The sequence below is a fragment of the Anabrus simplex genome, chromosome X (assembly GCF_040414725.1).
Source record: "Anabrus simplex isolate iqAnaSimp1 chromosome X, ASM4041472v1, whole genome shotgun sequence".
Classification (NCBI taxonomy): Eukaryota; Metazoa; Arthropoda; class Insecta; order Orthoptera; family Tettigoniidae; genus Anabrus; species Anabrus simplex.
The window spans coordinates 198,218,572-198,242,414 of record NC_090279.1 but is presented as its reverse complement, the minus strand read 5'-3'; the positions used below and the strand labels follow the sequence as shown (position 1 = coordinate 198,242,414).

The following is a 23,843-nucleotide window of genomic DNA, read 5'->3' as shown; positions in this document are numbered from 1 at the left end:
AATTGAAGTTAAGACTGGTTACATAAAATAAAATTCTGTTGAAAGTTCAAGCAATTTAAGACACAGTGTAGTGTTAATGACATAAAAAATGAAATATATATACCATGTAAGAACTTAAGGTAAGGTTCAAGAGATGCGCTGCACTACGTTAAAAAGTTGCTCTCTGATAGAGATTCATAAAAAACCCGGTGTCGCACTACATTAAAAAGTTGTTTACGTAGAGATCCTTAAATTGCTGGTCAAGGATGATGCGTAGAAGTTCAATAAAGGCTGGCTCCTTAAATATGCTGCTTTCTATTCAAAGTTCAACTGAGCCGAAGTCACGCTGTCCTCTCAAGATATTCATATATTCAGTATACATTAATGTGATGCACGATGTTAGAAAGGCTCTTCCGTTTTTAGAATCTTGAAAGATGATTGTTGCGCATGAAGGTCTAAATACATAATAGTAATTAAAGGTGGTTGGATTTCGCAGTTCAATGCGGACTGTACAGCTGACCTCGATAAATGACAGCTAAGATAGAAAGAGTTATGTTAGGTGGAAGAATATACATAAATGACATATGTCATTGGGAATCACCTCATGTTGCAACAAGATGAGCAAAGCTGGAAATGAAGCGTGAATGAGGAGTGGAGTGGGTGAGGTTTTAACGAAGCCTTGAGAAGGGGGTGCAGGGAGGAAGAGAGGAGAGTGGAAGGAAGTGTAACGGAAAGAAGGGGGAGAGGGGTCAAGGCGGGGCTGAGAGATTCGGGAATACAGACGATTGCCTAAGTAAAGTACTGTAAATAGAACGAAAAATCGGACCTTGACTATTTGATTTTGTGTTTCTGAAAATATGAATGAGCAGGTCAAATAGAATAGTAGTTTCTTTCGGAAATGTCATTCAGATTGTAATTTGGATTAAAGTATTGGTCCAAAGTATAAAGCAGTTTTCTGCTATGATAAAGGAGGGGTCCTTTATTCATAGCTTTGAGGATTTCCATATCCTGCTTAATGTCAGTAAACTTGTGATTGTAATCATGGATGTGTTGTCCTACTGCTGAAAATTTACTGTATTTTAGGGCACTGACATGTTCCAAGTATCTCATGTTAAAGCTCCTTCCAGTCTGTCCAACATAAAAAAAATGACAGCTGTTGCATTTTATCCTATATACTCCTGATTTTGAAAAACTATTAGTCTTATTAATAGAAGTAGAGTTGTGTAAGATTGTTGCATTATTATTGATAGTTTTAAAGGCTATTTTAACATTATGCTTTTTAAAAACGTTAGTGACTATAAATTTCTTCACTGAACATGAAGGTAGAAAATAATGTAACATTGGGTTTTTCTTTTTTCAAAGTGGTTAAGGGGCGATGTTTGTATTTATTTATTCTTTACATATTTTATGCCCACATTGGAGCACTTAAATCAATACATTTGAGTTAATGTCTTCTTTTTCTTCTCCCAGAACTTTCTCATCCTCTCCGACCTGGAAGCCCTTTGTGTGTCCGATATAGTATATTGTTTCCGTTCAACTGTTTTTAGTTTGAGACTTATGTTTTTGTTCTTCAAAATTCTCTTCTCTTTTCTGTCTTTGATTTGTTGCAGAGTTATATTTATTGATAATTCTTTCACTGAAATAACTACTGTATCCATTAAGTTTTGCAATCATACGAATATTGTTCAATTCTTTTTTAAGATCACTTTTGGGCATTGGTACACTAAAGGCTCGATAAACCATGCTATTGTATGCCGCCCAATTATGGATTTGGGGATGTGAAGAATCTTGATGAATTGTAGAAGCTGTTTGGGTAGGTTTTCTGAAAATATTGTATTTTAAGGAGTCTGGTTGTCTAATGATAGTCAAGTCTAAAAAATGTATTCTTTGTTCATTTTCAGATTCGAGCATAAATTTTATGTGTAGATCAATATTGTCGAGGTTAAAAAGAGTGGTAGCAACATCTGTTGTGCTCTCATCTAAGATTACTAAAGTATCATCCACATATCTAGCCCAAAAAAGAATATTGTCGAAGTTATTATTGTTATCAATCTTAGTATGTTCTAATAAATCTAAATAAATTTCCGCCAAGATACCCGAGGCCGGCATGAACCGGCTTCGGTGGTGGTATCATACGAGGCGAATGGAAGGGGAGAGGTTACTTAGGAGAATAATGGACTCTGTCATGGAGGATAAGAGAAGTAGAGGGAGACCAAGATGATGATGGTTAGACTCTGTTTCTAACTTTTCAAAGATAAGAGGTACAGGAGTAAAAGAAACCAGAGCTATTTACAAATAGAGGATTGTAGTAGAGTTTAGTAAATTCACAGAGGCTTGCAGACTGAATTATGAAGATGTATGTATCTGAGGTTTGGTTCTAAAAGGCCAATGTCAAAAATATGTTTTTGAGCTAGAACCATTTGAAGTTCTTTCTATCTATTATTTTCAAAAACTAATTTTAAATAAGTTTACACTTTCTTTATGGAAATCAACTGATTAAATACTACAGTACTTTTTTTATTATATTATTTAAAATTCCGAGGTCTGTAATTTTTTACTATAATCTAATATTGGCAATTAAACATTAACTGTTTATCAGAGATATTGGACCTTTTAATATGTTGTCAGCCAGGATAAACCACTTCTGACCGGGCGAGTTGGCCGTGTGGTTACGGGCACGCAGCTGTGAGCTTGCATCCGGGAGATAGTGGGTTCGAGCCCCACTGTCGGCAGCCCTGAAGAGGGTTTTCGGTGGTTTTCCATTTTCACACCAAGCAAATGCTGGGGCTGTACCTTAATTAAGGCCATGACCACTTCCTTCACACTCCTAGGGCTTTCCTATCCCATAATCGCCATTAAGACCTATCTGTGTTGGTGCAACGTAAAAACACATGGCAAACCACTTCTGTCTCTGTTAATATCGCGATTTCACCTTTTTTTATATGACAATTGGCCCTTTTAAAACCAAATACAAATATATCCTCACTGTTTAAAAAAAAAGGAAGAATTCACCTTATACTAACCATGTTCTGTAGCAGTTTCCAGAAAGCATTTCTCCAAAGCTTTCCCTTGGACATGAGATCGGTTCCCTTAGAAACCATATATGCTGCAGACAGGAATACTCCAACCACCTTCTCAGGTCCTTGATATGACTCCAACAGGTAGTACAGCCATGGCTGGATAGGAGCAAGGCTGCGATACAGCTGAGAGGTAGCCTCCAGGAACAAATAACATTTCCCCTGCGAATAGCAGAGAACAAGGATGGAAATAGAACTATCGAGAAGTGAAGAAAAACATAAAATATATTCTATTCTTAATCCGGCAGGAATAAGTGAAATTCAATTTAGAAAGTGAAGTATAGAAAGGTATGATTAAACTGCTCCGTACAATAATAGTTTCCCCCTCCCTGCTACTTTTGTTAGAATTTTAGCATCGCTCAGAGTCATAAAGTTCTAGGCAATAATGGGACAGGTAAGTTTTAGGACTGAAGAAAGCATGGTAGCCGTAAGTCATAGGCCAGGAATTTGTTTGGCATAAAAGTGGGAAACAGAAGTAAGAAAAATGACACTATGATATGCAGCTTACAGGCATTTCGAGACAAGCTAAATGACAGGTGAAGAAATGGACTTAAATATAAATGCTAACAAAACAAAAGTGATGATTTTCAGATAAACAAAGCTGCTACTTAAAAACTTAAAAGCAGCATTCAATCCAGCAATTAAGCAAGTTTAAGTACCTTGACTGCCAATTATTGATGATCTAGATCCTGATACGGAAAGCAAGAAGTAGCTAGAATCACACTTAACAGAATTAAATCTTTCTTGTGTAATTATGATCTCAATTTAAAATTCCAACAGCACATGGGAAAATGCTATGTTTGGTCCAATCGGCTCCACGGACTCTGATACAGAATGCCGTTACGAAGTAGGTAGCATGGCTACACCGAAGAATGTTAAAAGTCTCCTGGGTTCAACTTCAACATATGAGGCGTATCCAGAAATGTTACCATGCGCTAGTATACTACATTCATAGGTTATGATTTTCATTTCCATGTTGACATATAACTAATATAATAGAGTTAGAGGGATGTTCCACCATTCAACACAATGTAAAATATTTGAAATTTATTAAGCAAAGACTGGTTTCTACTCCCTTGGAGTCATCATCAGTTCTTGTAGAATAATTAAATCAAAGGGAATTTGATAACAATCATCATGAGGATTGTCTACATACATCTCAACAGGTTGACATAAAGCATGACAAAATTATATACACAATGGCAATTGCCTAAATGCGTATCAATAGGTTGACATAAAACATAATGGCAAATTATGTACACAATGACATGAAACACTTGGCACTTTAAGAAAGTTCTTGGATCTGGGTTAAAAATACTGTCTTGTGTTTGTTGATTGAAACAAGACCGACAAGTCTCTTCAGAGTTCTACAAACACACGACAGTATTTTAAACCCCGATTCAAGAACTTTCTTAAAGTGCCAAGTTTTTCATGGCATTGTATACATAATTTTGTCGTGTTTTATGTTAACCTATTGAGATGTATGTAGGCAATCCTCATGATGATTATCAGATTCCCTTTGATTTAATTATTCTACAAGAACTGATGATGACTCTAAGGAAGTCGAAACTGGTCTTCGCTTAATAAATTTCAAATATTTTACATTGTGTTGAATGGTGGAACATCCCTCTAACTCTATTATATTAGTACACTACAGTCTTGCAAATCAGAGTTGTGGAAATCCAAGCAGTAATTCAGTTTTTCTTTTCACAAATTTTCTACAGCATTTCATTCCCTGCTTATTCCAGCCATATCCTCATACTGTGCCGCTCCTGTACGGAGATCACGCGCGTGTCTGTTATCGTTCCTGAAACTAAAACGTTTTTGAGAAAGAAGTGTTTGCCTATTAGAGCAGTTTTAATGCTCGATAATGCAGGGTCACATCCAGATGAACAGGAACTAGTATGTGATGGAATTCATGCTTTATTTTTGCCCCCTAACATAATAAGGGCATCTAGGAATGTCTAACAAGAGAAGTACTGGCATCGCCTGTTACATTCACTCCTGGAAGCAACAGAACATGAGGAAAACATCACTAACTTCCTCAAACAGATAACTATGAGGAAGGGAGTGTGTAGGCTTAGCAGAATCATGGGACAAATTGATCCAGAGACACAAAATCATGGAAGGAAATTTTAGGAAGTGCTGTGTCTGCTGACAGTAACTCCGATGACAGCAATGACATACCAAACTTGTCAGACCTAATCTCACAGATACCTGGATGTAAAAATGCTAGTGAAACTGAAGTCACGGAATGGATGAAGAGTGATGAACAGTATGAACTTGCAGATGCACCAATCATTGCAATGTGGAGTGAACCAACAGAAGATAGCGAGGAAGAAGTTTTAGTAGAGACAGCACCAAATATGTCTCATAGCGAGGGTCTCACTGCATTTGAGGCAGCACTACGCTACGTAGAAAAACAACAAGAGGTAACTCCCACCGCAAGTGATGGTGTGACAGTGCTGCACAGAAACAATGCAATATTCAGAAACAGCAGTTAATTAAGTATTTGTTTTAAAAAATAACAATTTATGCCATAACACTGTAAGAAATGATAATACAGGACCTTAGCTTCAATCGTTGTCGATTTTTTCATGTTTCATGATTTTCGCTGTGTTGTGCCGTATAGGTCGAGTTATTCCAAATCCGAGGTACCTTCTGCCCCAATTACCTCGGATTTTCAAGACTTTACTGTAAACGTTACAAAAAAAAGTAACAAAACGTCCACTACAAATTATTTACTGCTACTTGCTTCATTTTTTAACATAACTGCCACCACTGATCAAACACTTCTTAACTCTGTGTACTAGCTTCCTTATCCCACGATCATAAAATTCTACCGTCTACCGCCAGAACCACACTTCCACTTCCTGCCTCATCTAATTGTCATGGAAGTGTTGTCCTGCAATCAAATATGTGGAATTCACACAAATTGTTTCTCAATTGTCTGCAAAAGTTCATCACTGATCACAAATGGCTTACTACTCCTGCATTCATCATGAATATTGGTCGTGCCTACTGAGAATTCATTTTGTTATATGTTGCGGACTCATAATCCTTCCATAAACAGGAACAACTGTTCAGTGAATATCCCTTGGACACTCGCCTTTAACACGCAGAAAAGTTATGACAGTGTGCACTTCACATCTGGCAGGAATTTGAATTGGTGCAGCCATTGTTAAGACGTCTTACTGTTCTGTGAATACTGAATTTTCATGACCGCATTGTAATCGAAACCGACTCTCAACCTATTAGGTCGTGTTACGTACATTTAGTACATCTTGAAGAGATGTTAAGTACAGAACAAAAATGGCCAACCAGACACCAGTGGGATCCGAACCCACAAAGATGGCCGGGCCACCATAGCTCAATTGGTAGAGCAACCGACGCGAAATCGGGAGGTTGTGGGTTCGGATCCCACTGGTGTCTGGTTGGCCATTTTTGTTCTGTACTTAACATCTCTTCAAGACGTCTTACTGTTCTGTTTTAATGGAATGAATGCACAAACTGTTAATCCATTTTTTATTAAACTTACCGACAGAGGCATCCAAAATTTCCCTGTAATTTGTTTTATCTCCATACATCAAGTAAGAGTTAAGAAATAGCATTTTTTAACCTCGAGAATACCGCATGTCAGCAAGGGTGAAATAATCAAAGAGTTCAAGGATTCTCTCAAAGGCAGGTCACCACTGCCATAACTAGGTCCACTGTGCATATCTCATCACTCGCACCATGACACATAGATGCCTGCTTTGCTATGACAATAAAACAGTCACAAGGGCAGAGTTTGATTAAGGCACGCATGTATGTGAGAAATGAATGCATTTCACAAGGACAGCTGTAGGGAAGTGGTGGTGATTATTGTTTTAAGAGGAAGTACAACTGGGCAACCAACCTCTATCAACACTAATCAGAAGGAGAAAAAGGAATGGTTCCGACACTTCAATAAATGAAGGTATTGGCCAAAGAAATACAAGCGCTATGAAGGGTGTGAAAATGAAAGACTCCCTAAGCCTCAATACCCACTACTGTCGGGGTCGGAAACGAACGAGAGTTGACCGAGGGAGGTCGGATTGGATGGATGAAAGTGAGGAGCCTAACAAAAGTAAGTGGAAGCAATGCCAGGACTGAGCAAACAGCCCTTTGGTCACCAGGTTAAGACACCCTGGGGCACTCCTCCATAAAAAGTTTTACATTTGCACAGAGAACAACAGCCTGCCAATAAAACTACTACCATGTATGAATCAGTTCTCCAGTGACAAGTAATTCTAGGAAAAAACAATAGCATGTGTCCACAGGAAGAGTTAAAAAAAAAAAAAAAAAAAAAAAAAAAAAAAAAAGCTGCCTGGATATACATGTTTCTCTACATCCATATTCTCTTCTCTCTGAAAATATTCCACCTTCTACCAACAAATCAGCAGCTAACAAGTTCCATCATTAGCATTTAATGTATTTTGATACAGTTTCCAGTGTTGATCAGTTCTAAAAAGATCCACGATTAATTTACATGCATATGAAGCCACAGGCGAAAACTAGTTACGATATCAATGTTGTGATCAGTCTTTTTAAAGACAAACTACTTTGGCACACATTTTTTATACTGAACAACTTAAAGCACCTATGCAGCCTGTCTATTCTGATAAAATTCAGCTCTCAGCAGAACTCTCAAACAACTACTTACCCGCCTCTGGTAGGGCAGTACCACAGCTGGCAGGGCAGCTACGGATACCTTCAGGATGATGGTGACGAGCTTCAGTACAAAGTCTGTTACTCCAACTATCCACAGCAGGTCCCATACACTCAGAGGCTGCGAGTACGGTGGAATGAACACCAGGCTGCACAGAGTGAGAACTAGCTAACACATGACGTGCATTACCTTACATATTACATACATGTGGGAGGAAGGAAAATTGAATGCATCACATTTGCTGACGACATCGTGGCCCTAGCAGAAACTGGGAAAATGATATCAATAATAATAATAATAATAATAATAATAATAATAATAATAATAATAATAATAATAATAATAATAATTGCTCTACGTCCCACTAACTACTTTTACGGTCTTCGGATACACCGAGGTGCCGGAATTTAGTCCCGCATGAGTTCTTTTACGAACCAGTAAATCTACCGACATGAGGCTGTCATATCTGAGCACCTTCAAATACCACCGGACTGAGCCAAGATCGAACCTGCCAAGTTGGGGTCAGAAGGCCAGTGCCTTAACCGTCTGAGCCACTCAGCCCGGCAAAATAATATCAAACTGGAAAAATTGAGCAGATCGTGTGAAAACTTTGGTATGAAAATTAACAGAAGGAAGACTAAGGCAATGATGATGATCATGATAATAATAATAATAATAATAATAATAATAATAATAATAATAATAATAATAATAATAATAATAATTAGTTGACGCACGCTGCCCCACAGCATTCGTTCTAAATAGGTCACATAACTCGTCTTGATATGCCTGTCGTATTTAAAAATATGAACTTCATTAATGTTTCCGCATTGAACTGAGTGAGAGACTTTATGTTTACTTCAATGTGTCACTGCGCCAGATTTAATTATTAAGCCGTTACTCTTCTGTTATGACACATGGTGTGAATGGTCAGTTACAGATTATGTCTTTGCTTATATATTTCTGATTCATTTTATGGCTGATGATGACATTATATATGTCGAAACGGGTCCCCAAGTTGAATAAAAGGTATTTGTAACATAAACACGCACCTAATTAGTATTGAAAAGGTCGAACCTAATAGATATCTTATCGTATGCCTGTCATAGTCGTATTGTTTCGCCTACCTTTTTCAATAGTTTTATGAACATTCAATACTGGTACATAATAACTGATTCACTCGTAATATAGTATAGCACTTCTTTCACTGTGCTTCTGCAATTGGGGCGTATCTGGTTCTTAACATTTTCGAACTATCTTGCCCGAGATAGTGCAACATACAATTGGCCATGACTGAATACTGGTTCGGGTAGGTAGACACCCACTTTTTTTAATAGGTTGTCCCTGCGCTTTATTACTGGTAATGGTCACACAGAATCTACTTGATACCTTCCCTTTTGTGCGTACGTCAACTGTTTTCTCTTAGCAGCATGTAAGAGAAGTTCTGCCATCTGTTGTGTATATGTAGAAGCTGGGGAAGGTCAGAGAATCAACGAGTATACAGCACAGAATAATATTCTTCCATGATCAGAGGAAGTGTATACTCTCTGGCTTGACAGGCAGTAATCAAACATGGCTGCTTGCAATGACATTACTAATAATAAAAATCACATAATTAGATCAGAATATTAATGGAAGTGTTAGTCGCTTAGCATCCTGCTAAGTACAGAATGTATTGCGGGTTAGGGTAAGCCTTCGCATGCAATTACTGGAGTGATCATTTAATGATTTGATTTTATGATTACTCAAAGTTGGCCAAACTTACAGACCTATCAATGTCTCATGGTTCACCGGCAGGTAATTCCGGAGAGAATAAAACAAAAATGAAGCACATCAGTCCAGTGGAATGGACGGACGGATTTGCCAAAGCTGTTTTTAGTAAAATCTTTTAATATATAGATAATAATAATAATAATAATAATAATAATAATAATAATAATAATAATAATAATAATAATAATAATAATATCATCGTATGGCCTCAGCTACCGTGTAGACAGGGTAATCTGATGCCATCTGGCTGTTTGCTCATCAATTTCGACGTTCCATTTTACTCTAGGCCCACTAGATGGCACACAGAGTAAACCGAAACACTCTTGGGCGTCTTTGGCTGAGATTTAATTAATTTTGTCGGGTAAACACCAAATGTGTCACCAGAGATCTTGCACTTGCCGACATCGTAAGACATGGAGTGGTGAATGGACTTTTCTCCACCCTTCAAAAATTTGACTACCTTTGCCGTGTTTGAACCCGCTACCTTGGGATCCCGAGACCGACACTACCACTGATCCACAGAGGCAGCTAGAAGAGTTTTAGTGAAGTGCTTTGTATGGAGCATTGATCTTTACAGGTCTGACACTTGGACTTTGGAAATGAAGGAAGGAAGGAAGGAAGGAAGGAAGGAAGGAAGGAAGGAAGGAAGGAAGAAGACTGAAATCTTTTGAAATGTGGGCATGGAGAAAAACTGAGATCAACTGGCAAGACAAATTAAGGAATGCCGTGTACTGGAAGGGGTAGGTGAAGAAAGGACGACAATACTGGAAACCATTCAAAAGAGAAAGAAGAACTGGCTAGGTCACTGTTTACGAAGGAAATGTTTATTAACACAGGCACAGGAAGGAAAAGGCGCAGGGAGAGGTTGAGAGGAAGAAAGAGGTCTCAGATGATGGACAGTATGAAAATTAATGTAAGATACTGGAAAACTAATAGGATGGCAGAAGACAGATCAGCTTGGAAAATGCATGCAAAAACCTGCAGATAGGCAGAGAACCAATGATACCATATTACTAGGAACCAGAAATCTTAGCATCTGTTTTTCAAAATCAAAATAAGAACTTTTAGTACAATTTTCTTTTTTATTAAAAAACTCTGCAACTCTCGATTTTCGAGCTTAATGGGATGTTTGCGTTTGGAAACACTTCAACCATTCTTTTTGAGAAGTGGTGTTTGGAAATTTTTTGGTGTTAGCAGCTGTCCAATTGCTTCATAATAGAAGTAAATGCTGCCCTCTGTCAGGGATATTTATAGCCTTGTGCCCCGTAACCTCAATGATTAATGTAGATTTATTCTTTTCACCTTGCACACAATGAAATTCAAACAGGAATGAAGGGAGAAGGAAACACACATCTCGCGTCTCATCTCGCGCTGATCTTGTGTTTCAGTAACAATTGTTTTTAATCTTTCACTCCCAAATTCTTTTCAGCCTTATTCATGTCCCATACCAGATTTTTCTGAATGTTTCAAGAATTTTAAATACTAAGGAAGACATTTAAAAGTCAACGTGTTTTTAAGACATACAACTCATGTTAACCACTTTACGTGTATTTTTAAGGCATATTCAATGTAAAATGTGTGTTAATACTGATACCTTTTCTGATTTATTTATTTGTTTGAACTGATGATGATTCCAACAGAATCGAAACTAGTCTTCATTTATTAAGGGGACTGATGACTGAAAGTGTCAACAATTTTGCAGATATCATCATGCAATTTTGTGAGCACATTCATGAGGTAAATATTACCAAGTTTCAAAGCAGTGGGTTGATTCAATCTCCTTCAATTATTATTTTTGATATTTAGTTATGAGTTACTGAAAAACGTTCGAGACAAAATTTTGGTTTCTATGACTTCAAAATTTGATAATGGTGTTTAGATACATATATAAACAAAACTTACAACATGTACTTCTCCTCAAATATGTATCAAACTAGAATTTTTTTTAATTTCCAGTTTGCTAATTTCTATAGAAAAATATACTGTCAATGTAACGTTGCTTCCAATCAACAAATAAAATTATTTATAAGTGTGTTTTGTTAGTTGAAGACATTATTATAACTCGAGAAAGTTTCATATCAATCAGACAAGAACTGCAGCAAATGGAGCGTTTTGCAGGAAGTAAAGCACTGAAAAAATGAAAGGTTAGTAAAAAGGCATCTGAAGTTTTGAATGCACTGTTATTTTTTGAAGATTATGAGGTAAACAGTGGAATACCTTATAGCGCTGACACCATACCACTGTCATTTGTCAAACCTTAGAGACGGAAACTGCAAAATACTGACAATATACAGTATATGATAAAGTGCCATCAGTGTGAGGTGGGCGTGGCACACACACCCACACGGCAGCCCATTAAAGTGTCTGTACGGCCTTTAAAAATGGTGGAACTCAAAATATTCTGCCATTTTCTGATAATAGAAGGATTTGTGTTGTTTATCATCAATAATTCCAAAAATCAATTTTTTGTAAGAAAATCATGAAATTTCAGTCATTGATCCCCTCAAAAGTATAAATGATACACATTATATAAAGTGATGAATGGTGGAATATCCCTCACCTGATTCCTATCGTGTAAGTCAAACATCAACACGGAAATGAAAGTTATAAATTATAAAGGATTGAAATAGGCTAAAAATACCTTGTATTTACACGCTACTGATCAGTCATGGGAAGACATTAGCAATAGTTTCCTATAGGCTCTTTTACCAGAATTTGTTAATGGTGTGATTAATGTCTACAACTTGTTTTCACTACACTCGTGAAAGTCAGGCTCATCATCATTCCCTAAAATTTATAAAATATAATCTTCCTTTATGCTTTCTTTAAACTTCTGCAGACCCATCTCAGAAGAAGGGGTGAAAGAAAAACACAAGGTATAAAGTTATCATCAAAATATGGTGGGAGAATCGTTCCTCTGAACAGAACATTTTGTGAACAACAAAACTCAGCGTCAGACTGAACTCTGAAGTGGAGAAGAGCGCACCGCTTGAAATCCAAGTTAACTTGTGTTTGGAACAGTGGGAGACGCGCTTGAAATCCGAGTTAACTTGTGTTTGGAACAGTGGGAGACACGCTGACATCCGAGTTAACTCGGGCATTTGTACGAAAATAACACGTATCATGTGCCTTGTAGATATTACATCTTGGTAATAATCTATTTTAAAAGGTGTAAGATTGTTGAATCAATTGATTATTAATAGATTTAGTCAATACCAATCTATAGTAATGGTTGAGAATCAAGTTTTCACTCTTTTCCATCAAAAAAACATGATTTTCACAAATATAATACCACAATTAGCTACCAAATCAATGTAATTGCTAAATTTGCAATTTGAGTCAAAATTTCAAATTTGTCACATTTTAAATTTTAGTAACACACCTTAGAACTACAAAATTCTCATTCTTAACTCGTAAAACAAAACTCTGCAGTTACTGTATCACAAATGCTAAACTTTCCAGTTCCTACATATTACTAACATCTTACTTGCTAGTACATCTTTATCACAAACTAAGAAAAATACTGAAAGATAGCAACAAACATGAAAAGGAACACACATTAGCATAAAGAAAATGACAGGTCAGTGTGGGAAGAAGCAATAGAAAGAAGAAATAAGGACAAACACAAAGGACAAGGAGAACCTCCACATTTTTATACACCGCCATCTTCAGTTAAACATTACTTGTTGCGATCCGCTCCTTCTTCACAGTTCCTATTCTTTAACACGTCTTTTTGTCTCCATCTCACCTTTCTTCTTGTTTCCATTACTTTTCAAATATTCATGACAGACATACAAAGGCTCAAACATCCAACTCGCTCGTCATCTCTCACCATTGAACTGCCACACATAACAACTCATTCTCTGTGTTTGCCGCACGAGAATGGAATAGTTTGCCGGATGACGTCAGAGGAATACCAACTACAGTGCCATTTAAAATAGCGTTACGAGGTACAGCAGGATACGAGTGAACTGCGCATTTCTGATCTTTCATTGATTGTGTTGTTGTTATTATTATTATTATTATTATTATTATTATTATTATTATTATTATTATTATATGTCTCACTAGGGTGGAATTTTATTTAAGTTATATTTTGATTGTGTTTAATTGTGTTTTATCTAGTATTAATTACAGTAGTATTAATTATGACTACAGATAGGTCTTATAGCAACGATGGGGTAGGAAAGGCCCAGGAGTGGGAAGGAAGCGACTGTGGCCTTAATTAAGATACAGCCCCAGCATTTGCCTGGTGTGAAAATGGGAAACTATGGAAAACCATTCTCGGGCTGCCGACAGTGGGACTCGAAACCACTATCTCCCGGATGCAAGCTCACAACTGCGTGCCCCTAACCGCACGGCCAACTTGCCCGGTGACTCTAATGTAATTGGTTTAGCGTAAGAGAAGGCCCAATGGCCTTAACTACGCCAATATAGACATTTATCTATCTATCTATCTATCTATCTATCTATCTATTCCTCTTTCCTGTCTTAATCTGGCTTTCTTTTCACATCAAGACTGTAAATTTGCCAAGATGATTGCTAAATGTGTGTCGATACTCACTCTCCTGATGAAGCTGACAAGCAGAAATTACTTCGCTGGGAGTTGAGAAAAAGATGGATGACAAAAGGAAAGGATCTATCAATGGGTCATGTTTAACAGTGACATTCCAAGGAGTTTATAAGATTCAGGTACCAACACAACACGGTTAATTTCATTACAAGACACTGTATTAGAATCATTCCGAATTGACGGTTTTCACTTTACAAAGAAAATTTAATATGTCGTTCTATTCAATACATACACATGTATTGAATGTATTAAATAGGAGGACATATTAAATTTCTTTTGTAAAATAGATCATTTTAATTTACACCGTGTGAATGGACTAACCTGAGATAGAGTTTTTGATCCTGAAAGATGTAATAAATGAAGAGAATACATCCCATCAGGTTGCATACGATGATGAGTAATGACGTCAGGCTGCGACGACCCTGCTTGGCGATCTCTCGCGTCACTACCGAGTTGGCATGACTGAATGTCACAAACAGGCCAATGAAGATCAAGATACCTATAAAAGATAAAGTTAATTAAATACACACATATAACCTTCCTCTCCCATCTCCAAGCACAGGAAGGACAGTAACTAGAGACAAGCAGAATTTGAAATTCCATGTCCTAAACCATGGGAACGATTTATAGTGTGTACTTTTTTTTTTTTTTTTTTTTTTGGTTGTTGCCCACATTTCATTACATTTTGTAAGATTTACAATTTTTTTATTTTAAGAAATAGAAATTAACTTTATTGCACAATGATTAGGTAAATATTTCAAAATAAATATCTGAAATATATTCCACATGGTTCTAACAATGCAAGCATATTATGTTTTATATTTTGCAAATATGTGGAAAAATAGTGTGATATGTGTAATAAGTTTTTCTTATCTAAAGTATTCCTTTATTTTTCTCCTTTTAATATCTCAGTTTGCAATGAACCGGGTTTTCCACATATTTTACTGGGACATTTCTCCATAAGTTTGTGAAACTTACATGAGTAAATGGAGGGGATGCTCCTATTTGGGTTTGAAATAATGGGGGGTAGGGAAAAGGAACTGCCAAATAGAATGTTAAGGGTAGGCAAAAATGCCTGTTATTGTTTGATCATTGTTACTTTACCTTAGTTAACCTAACCTACTTAATGTAAATTGAAAAGATTCTCCATAAGAATTTGTGGTTCAATGCACATGATAGAAAGATGACAATCTGCAACTTGTAATGATTAAAACTATTGCACAGCTCCCCTCCTTTAAACAGAGCATTCCATTATTGGGGGCTAATGTCACAATTTGATCTGTTACTCTGTCAAGGTTGCTCGGAACAAAAGCCGATTCCGAGCAAGTGTCCCGAATCTTTTCCATATGAACCTCGTCCAACAAACCGAAGCTACTCTTCCCAACAGCAGTTGGGCAACACTAACCAACTTTCTTTTTTATCTCCTCTAAGCAGCCCAGGGCACCTGTGCTGTCCACTTCCTCAATTCTTCACAGATCAATGACTGAATAATTTCCTGCCGCCGTAAGTTATTTTCATCACTAAGAAACATTTTTAAAAACGTAAAATTCAATGGCAATGATGCTGACAACTTAAGGTACAATTTTTCGTTTACGACAGATGATTTCAGGAAAATTTAAAAGTATACCCATTGACGAAAGATTATTCGGCAAATATTTCAAAATACATATCTGAAATATATTCCACATGGTTCTAACATTGCATCCATATTATGTTTTATACTTTCAAAATATGTGAAAATATAGTGATTGATATGTGTAATCTTATAAGTGTTTCTTTGGGGCCCAATAACACTCTAATGACTTGTTTTTTAAGACTGCTGGTAAATTATTTTACCAGTGAACAGCAAGAGTTGCTATTCAACCAAGTTCATGGCATAATATGCTAATCACTTCATTACGTAAAAGAGCAAATAAGAGTAATTTGATTTTTTCATAAAAACTATGAATATCAACAAAAACAGATTTAGATTATTTATTTACGCATTGTATCAGCTTCTCTCCTATAAAGGGTTATGGACTAACCTTGTGCAACACTGATATGAGATTATCGGCTCTTTTTTTTTTTAATTGAAAAAAAGAAGAATAGTTCCGACCAAGGTGTGATGTTTGGGACATGACTGCATGTTTTTAATTATTGAACTATGAAATTAATTGATAAGATGTGTATATTTAATCACTGATAGGTCATGTTTAAATTAATATGTATCTATATATAGGGTTTTTATCATCCAGTTCAATCATCATTTCATTTCTTTGTATCGCGGCTATAACGTATTCTGAACGAACAAATTATTGGGTAAAGTATTTCAACATCATGCATATTTATAACTTGCAGTAAATTTTCCAATAGCCGTTGTGAGGTGACCAGAGTCAGCAGGCTAATTTCAGCCCAATTCCAGGAAAAGTACGTCATCTAGGTTACGAGAGAGCTTACCCTCTCTACCTCATGAAGAGACAGTTGATACATTATTAACACCCACTTTTCTAACTCCGCTTCGGGACGCTTTATTTCAGCGGGAAAGTTCAGCCTATGTGAATGAACGTAATGAAGCAACCTGATGGATTCACAGCAATACATAGGAGAAGGGATGAGACCTCGAATCTTACTGGACCATGTGATATGGCTGATGGAAGGAGACATTTGAACCGATATATACCACCGACAAGAGGTGGAGAGGACATTCATACTCTTATTCTTACTCGTGAGCAGATTGTCACTTGTATTCGGACATTCTGATTCTGATTCTCACTCTTGGAAGACACTCTTACTACGATTCTACGTCTGCACGTCGGAGAAGATTTTAACTTAGTTCACTTCGCATCTGAGTATATTCTACTCAAAAGTTACTCTCATTGGGAATTGTTATCTCAATGAAGAGAGGTAGTCAACGGGAGACCGGTTCTGACTAGTATAGGGGAGGAGAGCTTTTATTATGAATTTAGCTACGCTACTGTTCCGTAATACGGAAGAATACAAGTGTATTCTCTCCATGAACATAACCCATGGTGGTTTTGCATTTAAAATTAGGACTCATTACGACTTTATGTAAGGAGTACAGTAGGAAGTGTTAAGGACAGGAAATGTAGAAGTAGGACTGGAATCCAACAACAGAGAAGGCAGCCGGTACGAGATCCACACATCATCAGCTTCAAGACAACAGAGTCTACATATGGTGAGCTTATGGCATAAGTTACTGCAAGTCTTCGCACAACAGTTCATTTTTAAAAATTAATTTCATTCAATTTTTCTTTTGCTTCCGTAAGTTCAGATGTCGTTAAAACACCGTTACGTCACGTTTTTCATCTTAATAAATAGCTGTTTTAATTTGTATTTTATGAAATGATTATAAATGATCCTTAAATTCCAAGTTAGTGTACTTAATGATTTGTGTTCCGTTCACCTCACCCCTGGGAGTTTTTGAGTCTCATTATGTATTATTATTATTATTATTATTAATTATCTACTTTTGTTTTCAAGCCATAAGCTTGAAGACTGGTGCCCTTGGGATACTGTTTATGGAGAAACAATGACAAATCATTTATTTATTTTACAGTAATATTAAAGTGACCCGCCACGTTATAATTTTGTCTAACATCTGTGGGCCAAGTGGGTACATCACAAAGGGAGATTAGACAGAAAAGAGAAGCCTGACAGAAGTAAAAGAAAGCAATGTTAGATTCAGCAGGTGTCACAGTAACATCTCAGGCACCAAAGTCTCTAGGTGGGGTCAACTCTTCAACTCCTCAGTTCGCATAACTGCCAGTAAGCTTTTCTGAAGCAAGTATTAATTTATTTACAGATCACATAAAGGAATTCAAATATCTAGTAAGTTCAATCACATCTGATGAAAAATGTACTTGATTCAAGAACTCGAAAAATTCAAAGAAAAGCAGCTCGATTTGTCCCGAGTGATTTCTAACAAAAGAGTAGTGCTACAAAAATGTTGCAAAGTTTGAGCTGGGAAGACTTGGAAGAAAGGAGATGGCGTGTTCCGAGCTGTCAGTGGTGAGATGGCGTGGAGTGACATTAAGTAGACGAATAAGTTTGAGTGGTGTCTTTAAAAGTAGGAAAGATCACAATAGGAAAATAAAGTTGGAATTCAAGAGGACAAATTGGGGCAAATATTTATCTATAGGAAGAGGAGTTAGAGATTGGAATAATTTACCAAGGGAGACGTTTAATACATTTCCAAATTCTTTTCAATCATTTAAGAAAAGACTAGGTAAAAAACAGATAGGAAATCTGCCACCTGGGCGACTGACCTACATGCAGATCAGTGGTGATTGATTGTACAAGAAGTAAATGCCCAAATTACTTTCTCAAAAAAGAAGTGTCTACTAACATCTAAGACCATCAACATGGAGGTATGAAAGCACTTTATGGAAAGTCTTTTATGGCGTGTTGTAAGCTATGGGTCATAAACGCAGACGGGGAAAGTGTACATCTTCAAAATCAGGGCATTTGAGGTGTGGTGCTGGCATCTAATCCTAAGGATACCTTGGACTGATGGTTACAAACATGTTCTCAAACGAGCAAATGAGACATGCACCTCAGTTGAAATCTTAAACAGGAGAATAAATAGTCATTCTGACTGGCGCACCATCCTGTTTGAAGGGACACTGGAAGGTAGCAGGAACAAAGGAACACCAAGTGTGGAATTTACAGACAGCATTAAAGACAAGCATACCTCTTGCCATTTGCTGCTGGTCAAAGAAAGGAAACGCTTGGAAGATCTGCCATGTGATCCACCAACCTTACGGTTGTGTACATGTTTAACCTGTTGTGTACACGTCGTCGATGGGTTAGTTTGTGTATTTTTTTGTTCTTCCGGCTCGGCAACACCCTGGCCCCTTTTATAATTCCTTTCTGTCTCATTCTGTGAGTGATTTTTCCTATTTTCTTCACAGGGTGATCAATAACAACCAATTACCACGCGGTTTTTGCAAAGTATAAAAATAATCACGCCACCAACCACTGCAATGCCACTTCGTTTCCTAAAGGATCAAACAATATTTTGACGTCAGCGCCGTAGATGGGACTTCGCATTAAATTCGTGAATATCTCTATTGTTGTAGTTCGTACGGTAAAAATGAATCAGATAATAATAATAATAATAATAATAATAATTGTACCGGTTGGTACACCTATACGCCGCACATTTAAATTTTCTGCCTTAAAGTACCTCTCTACTGGAGAAACCCTGAACTTTAAAAACTGAACTAACTCTACTGGTTATCAGATGATGTCACTGTGTGTTTTTGATTTGCTTTTGTTTTTCATTGATCAAGAAGTGTGGACATTCTCTAACAGATGTCTCTACTAAAAAACTATGGTAAGGCACTCTGGTGCAATGGAATGAACTTTCCTGAAGAAATTTTGTATTCATAAGTTTTGTCTTTACTAAATTTTGTTCTGTCATTTGTGGGTTGGCAATATTAATCCTTTCTTTCCGCCTGTTTTGAATGTAGCCAATCAGGAATTTCTGTAATTAATTTTCCACCAATAAGGTGTTTCTTCCTCGAGTTGTGTGTAACTTTTGCGGTCAACCAATAAAAATTGAGTGGGTGTGTCTACTCATTCCTGAAAGGTCTTGAATTTTCCACGAGGGTATAAAAACTGCTGATTTTCTGGTCTCCGGGCCACTCGAATAACATCTTGCTCAGTGTGTGAATATGTAGCAGGGAGGCGGGAAGCGCCTCGTTCTTCAGACAGCAGTTCTTCAACAAGGTAATGGCCTTTTAACATCTTTATTTCTTGCTAGCTCAGCAGTCTAACTCTCGGGGAGGTTTCGAAACCTTTAATATGTAATCCATCTCTTTAAAATGTAAATTCCTTTTCAGTCTATGTAAAAACTACAAATCTCTTTTACTGTAAAGCGGGGATAGAGAGTGCTTTACCCTCTCGAGCTCCCCTTCATTTTGAAGTTGAGGTGACTACGTTTTCATAACCGTTTCTTCTCTTTCTTAAAGTGTTAAAGTTTTCCCTGTATGAGTCACCTCCCTAGCTTGGGATTAGCCCCTGTGTAATTGGCCTAGCGCCACTTAGGTATTTTACAAGCATTCATGTAGGAGTGCAAGTTTCGCCTCCTTTCACCTTGTTTTAGGGCCATTTATAATTTATCACATATTTTTCTTTGTAAGGCCCTGTAGGTCGGGTACTAGTTACCCCTGTTTATTTATAAGTGTGCCTTGAGGGCAGTTTGTAGTAAAGTCTGTGTATGGCCTATTAATAGGCTTGAAAGATTGAGAGCGGGTCAGCTCTTTCTGGTATTTTGAAAGGTGCCTCTGGGAGGCATGACATTTTGATTGCTGGGAGCTAGTGCTCCATGTAATTAGGGGCATTCTGCCCTTTGGTATTTTGTGGTTGTGAGCTGTGGGCTCAGAAACTATAAACTTTGGGCTCAAAACCCAGAACTTGTAAAGGTCCCGAAACTTGTAAATTTATTCTTGTACCTGATTTGTTCATTGTTATTTCACCTAGCGAAAATATGTTAGATTTTCTCTAAATCTTGGCTTCCTGGTCTTGGACCTGATTGTTGGTTATTGTTATTGGTTAAAGTCTAAAACTCCTTGTTAAATCTCGTTAAAGTGTTGGTATTTTTGTGAAAATATAACCTTTAATGAAATTTTAATGCATCTTTCGGCTTTGTAGTTAGACCCATTCCAGTCCGCACCTTCTTTCACCTCTGCCTTCCACGGATAACTCCGTAATAATAATAATAATAATAATAATAATAATAATAATAATAATAATAATAATAATAATCGTTTTACATCATAGGATCTGGCTTCCAACAGCTGCACCAGGATAGCAATAGCAATAGAAAGAAAGAAATAATAAATAATTCATTAAATAATTGATTAAATAAATTATAAACAAATAATATTTATTTATTTATTTATTTATTTATTTATTTATTTATTTATTTATTTATTTATTTATTTATTTATTTATTTGCTGGCAAGACCTAGTGTTTACAGTGCACTATGTCTTCTGATATGGACTAGAGCAATTTTGTTACTTTCATTGAACACTGGGCGAGTTGGCCTGTGCGGTTAGGGGCGCGTAGCTGTGAGCTTGCATCTGGGAGATGATGGGTTCGAATCCCACTGTCGGCAGCCATGAAGATGGTTTTTCGTCTTTTCCCATTTTCACACCAGGCAAATGCTGGGGCTGAAACCTAATTAACGCCACGGCCGCTTCCTTCCAACTCCTAGCCCTTCCCTATCCCATCATCGCTATAAGACCTGTGTCGGTGCGACGTAAAGCCACTAGCAAAAAATACTTCCATTGATCTGTCACAGTCTTGTCCTTGGCTTTGACAATATTGAAGTGACTGAGATATGATCCGTGCCATTCCTTATGCAGGCAGTCCCTACCATAAATGGGGTGAAAATATCGTTCATAGGGTAGGTTGGTGCATGCATTAATAATAAATAATACTATTGGCTTTACGTCCCACTAACTACGTTTTCGGTTTTCGGAGACGCCGAGGTGCCGGAATGTTGTCTCGCAGTAGTTCTTTAACGTGGCAGTAAACGTACCGACACGAGGCTGAAGTATTTGAGCACCTTCAAATACCACCGGACTGAACCAGGATCGAACCTACCAAGTTCGGGTCAGAAGGCCAGCGCTCGGCGGTGCATGCATTTCAGTGGGCTTGGCAGACTGGTATGTAATAGCAACATCTGGCTCAGTGTGTAAAGCAAAGGGGAACCTATCTCAACTCATTTCCCTACTTCGTCTCTTCAGTGATGCCTACGCCAACTATGACAGCTAATGGCGGATCTGTTGAGGATCCAACCAGCCTTCGGGCTGGGGACTGAACATGTATTTATTTTATTCATTTAGCCTCCTGGTGGTTATGATCGTTAAAGCGTCACGTCTATACAGTCTGACAACGTGGTTAGCCGGTTCGAGTCCCGTTAGTCGAAAAAATGTTCACCATCAGAATGTTGGCCGGCAGGATAGGAGAAGCGGTGGTGTACAAATTTTAATCGCTAGCTTGCGAGTCAAAAGACTGCAATTAATTCCAAACCTCCCCGCAGGGCTCATATGGAGTGCGGGGTTATGACGCTGTCGATGGTGATTCGTCCGTCGAATAGGGACGTGAAGCCTTGAGTAGACCACCTGGTGTTATCCGACACGAGTAAGCTATGTGCCGACACCGAGTTTCACCCTCTCCCTTCCTGCTGTCATATATCACGTCATTCATTTCATCTCATTTACTCCTCTGATGAAGTTGACGTCAGCAATTTGTGGAGAAAAATGAAATGTTTATTCCATTTTAGTCGCCTAAAATTAGGAATTATTAAAAAATACATATACAAACCCCGTTGTCTCTTACCTAATTTTTTCCTTTAGTTTCTAATAAATACGCTAAAAACCTACTTACTGGAATTACGCAGAAAATATAATTCATCGCAGCTAACCGAATTTTCAGCGCCGCAGCAAGTAGTGGAGAGTCGCGTAGCAACGTGTAGAAAACACGATTAGTATCAGACGGCACAAAACCTTAGCTGCGCACATGTGTGGTGAATGTTTTATTGTATAGTATTAAATAAAAATCTCAAAAACTATTATCAATGCCGTTAAGTTGGTTGGCCACCTTCACTTCTCTGTCGAAATTCGCTTAGAGAGCATCAAAAGCCCTTTTGTATCAATTTTGTTGTCTACCCCCACAAACTTCTCACTTCTAATGCCGAGCTATGAAAGGAACGCAAATGTCAATGATAAACACAAAAAACCTAAACTAGCAAAAGATGCAATAAATAACGGTCCAAATAGAAAATCATGAGATTGTCAAGACGTAAGTCAAGATGGCGGCAAACTACTTCACATTAGTATTTGTAAGAGCGTACAGTATTTACTCTGTCCGATATGTCAAACTCTTCTTTAAACTGTGATTTGAAAGCATCATTATTGGATTGTCCGGCGCCATGGCTAAATGGTTAGCATGCTGGCCTTTGGTCACAGGGGTACCGGGTTCGATTCTCGGCAGGGTCGGTAAATTTAACCATCATTGGTTTAATTTTTCTGGCACGGGGGCTGGGTGTATGTATCGTCTTCATCATCACTTTACCCTCATCACGACGCGCAGGGCGTCAAATCAAATCAAATCAAATCAAATCAAATCCAATCAAATCAAAAGACCTGTGTCTGGCGAACATGTCCTCGGACACTCCCGGCACTAAAAGCCATACCGGTACGCCATTTCATTTCAGCATTGGATTATTGTGTGCCAAGTGTGGGAAATGTGGTAGAGTGAGAACGGAACAGTAGAAATAGATATTGTTAGTAAGTTGTTTAAACACAAAGAGCAATCAGGAAAAGTGTGTCGTCGTTAAGATAAGCACAATACTGTAGTTGTTTTTAACAAGAGCATGTACGCTATCTTATTTTACAGTTAACTTGCCTACATGACAGTTAACTAATCAGTTACGATTAAACATACGCGAGTGTCAGGTGTGGTGTACTGTTACTGCATGCAACTAACATTCTAATCCCCATCACCATTCCCTCTCATTTCAACACCCTTCGATTCTGCTCTGCATCTTCTGCTTCCCGTCCAGGTGCACAGTAACGATTTTTTCGCATTAACAATGAATGCGACAAGAAATATTTTGAAGCGATTTTGAGATATATCTTAACGAATCATATGATTCTGGTTAAGAAAATCATGATTTTGAATAACAGCAAATTAAAGCGAATAATGTCAGTTTAGACCGAAATGTACTATCTACGCACT

General features: G+C 37.5%; 1 protein-coding gene across 1 annotated transcript in view; it reads right to left on the bottom strand.

The window, feature by feature from the left end:
- Positions 1-23,843, bottom strand: part of LOC136886841 (RING finger and transmembrane domain-containing protein 2) — a 137,303-nt gene that overhangs the window by 9,394 nt on the left and 104,066 nt on the right. The window contains exons 5-7 of the mRNA XM_067159684.2: positions 14,414-14,591; positions 7,741-7,894; positions 3,003-3,218 (exon numbers count right to left, since the gene is read on the bottom strand). Coding sequence (XP_067015785.2) covers positions 3,003-3,218; positions 7,741-7,894; positions 14,414-14,591 — 548 coding nt within the window. The remainder of the gene's footprint in view (positions 1-3,002; positions 3,219-7,740; positions 7,895-14,413; positions 14,592-23,843) is intronic.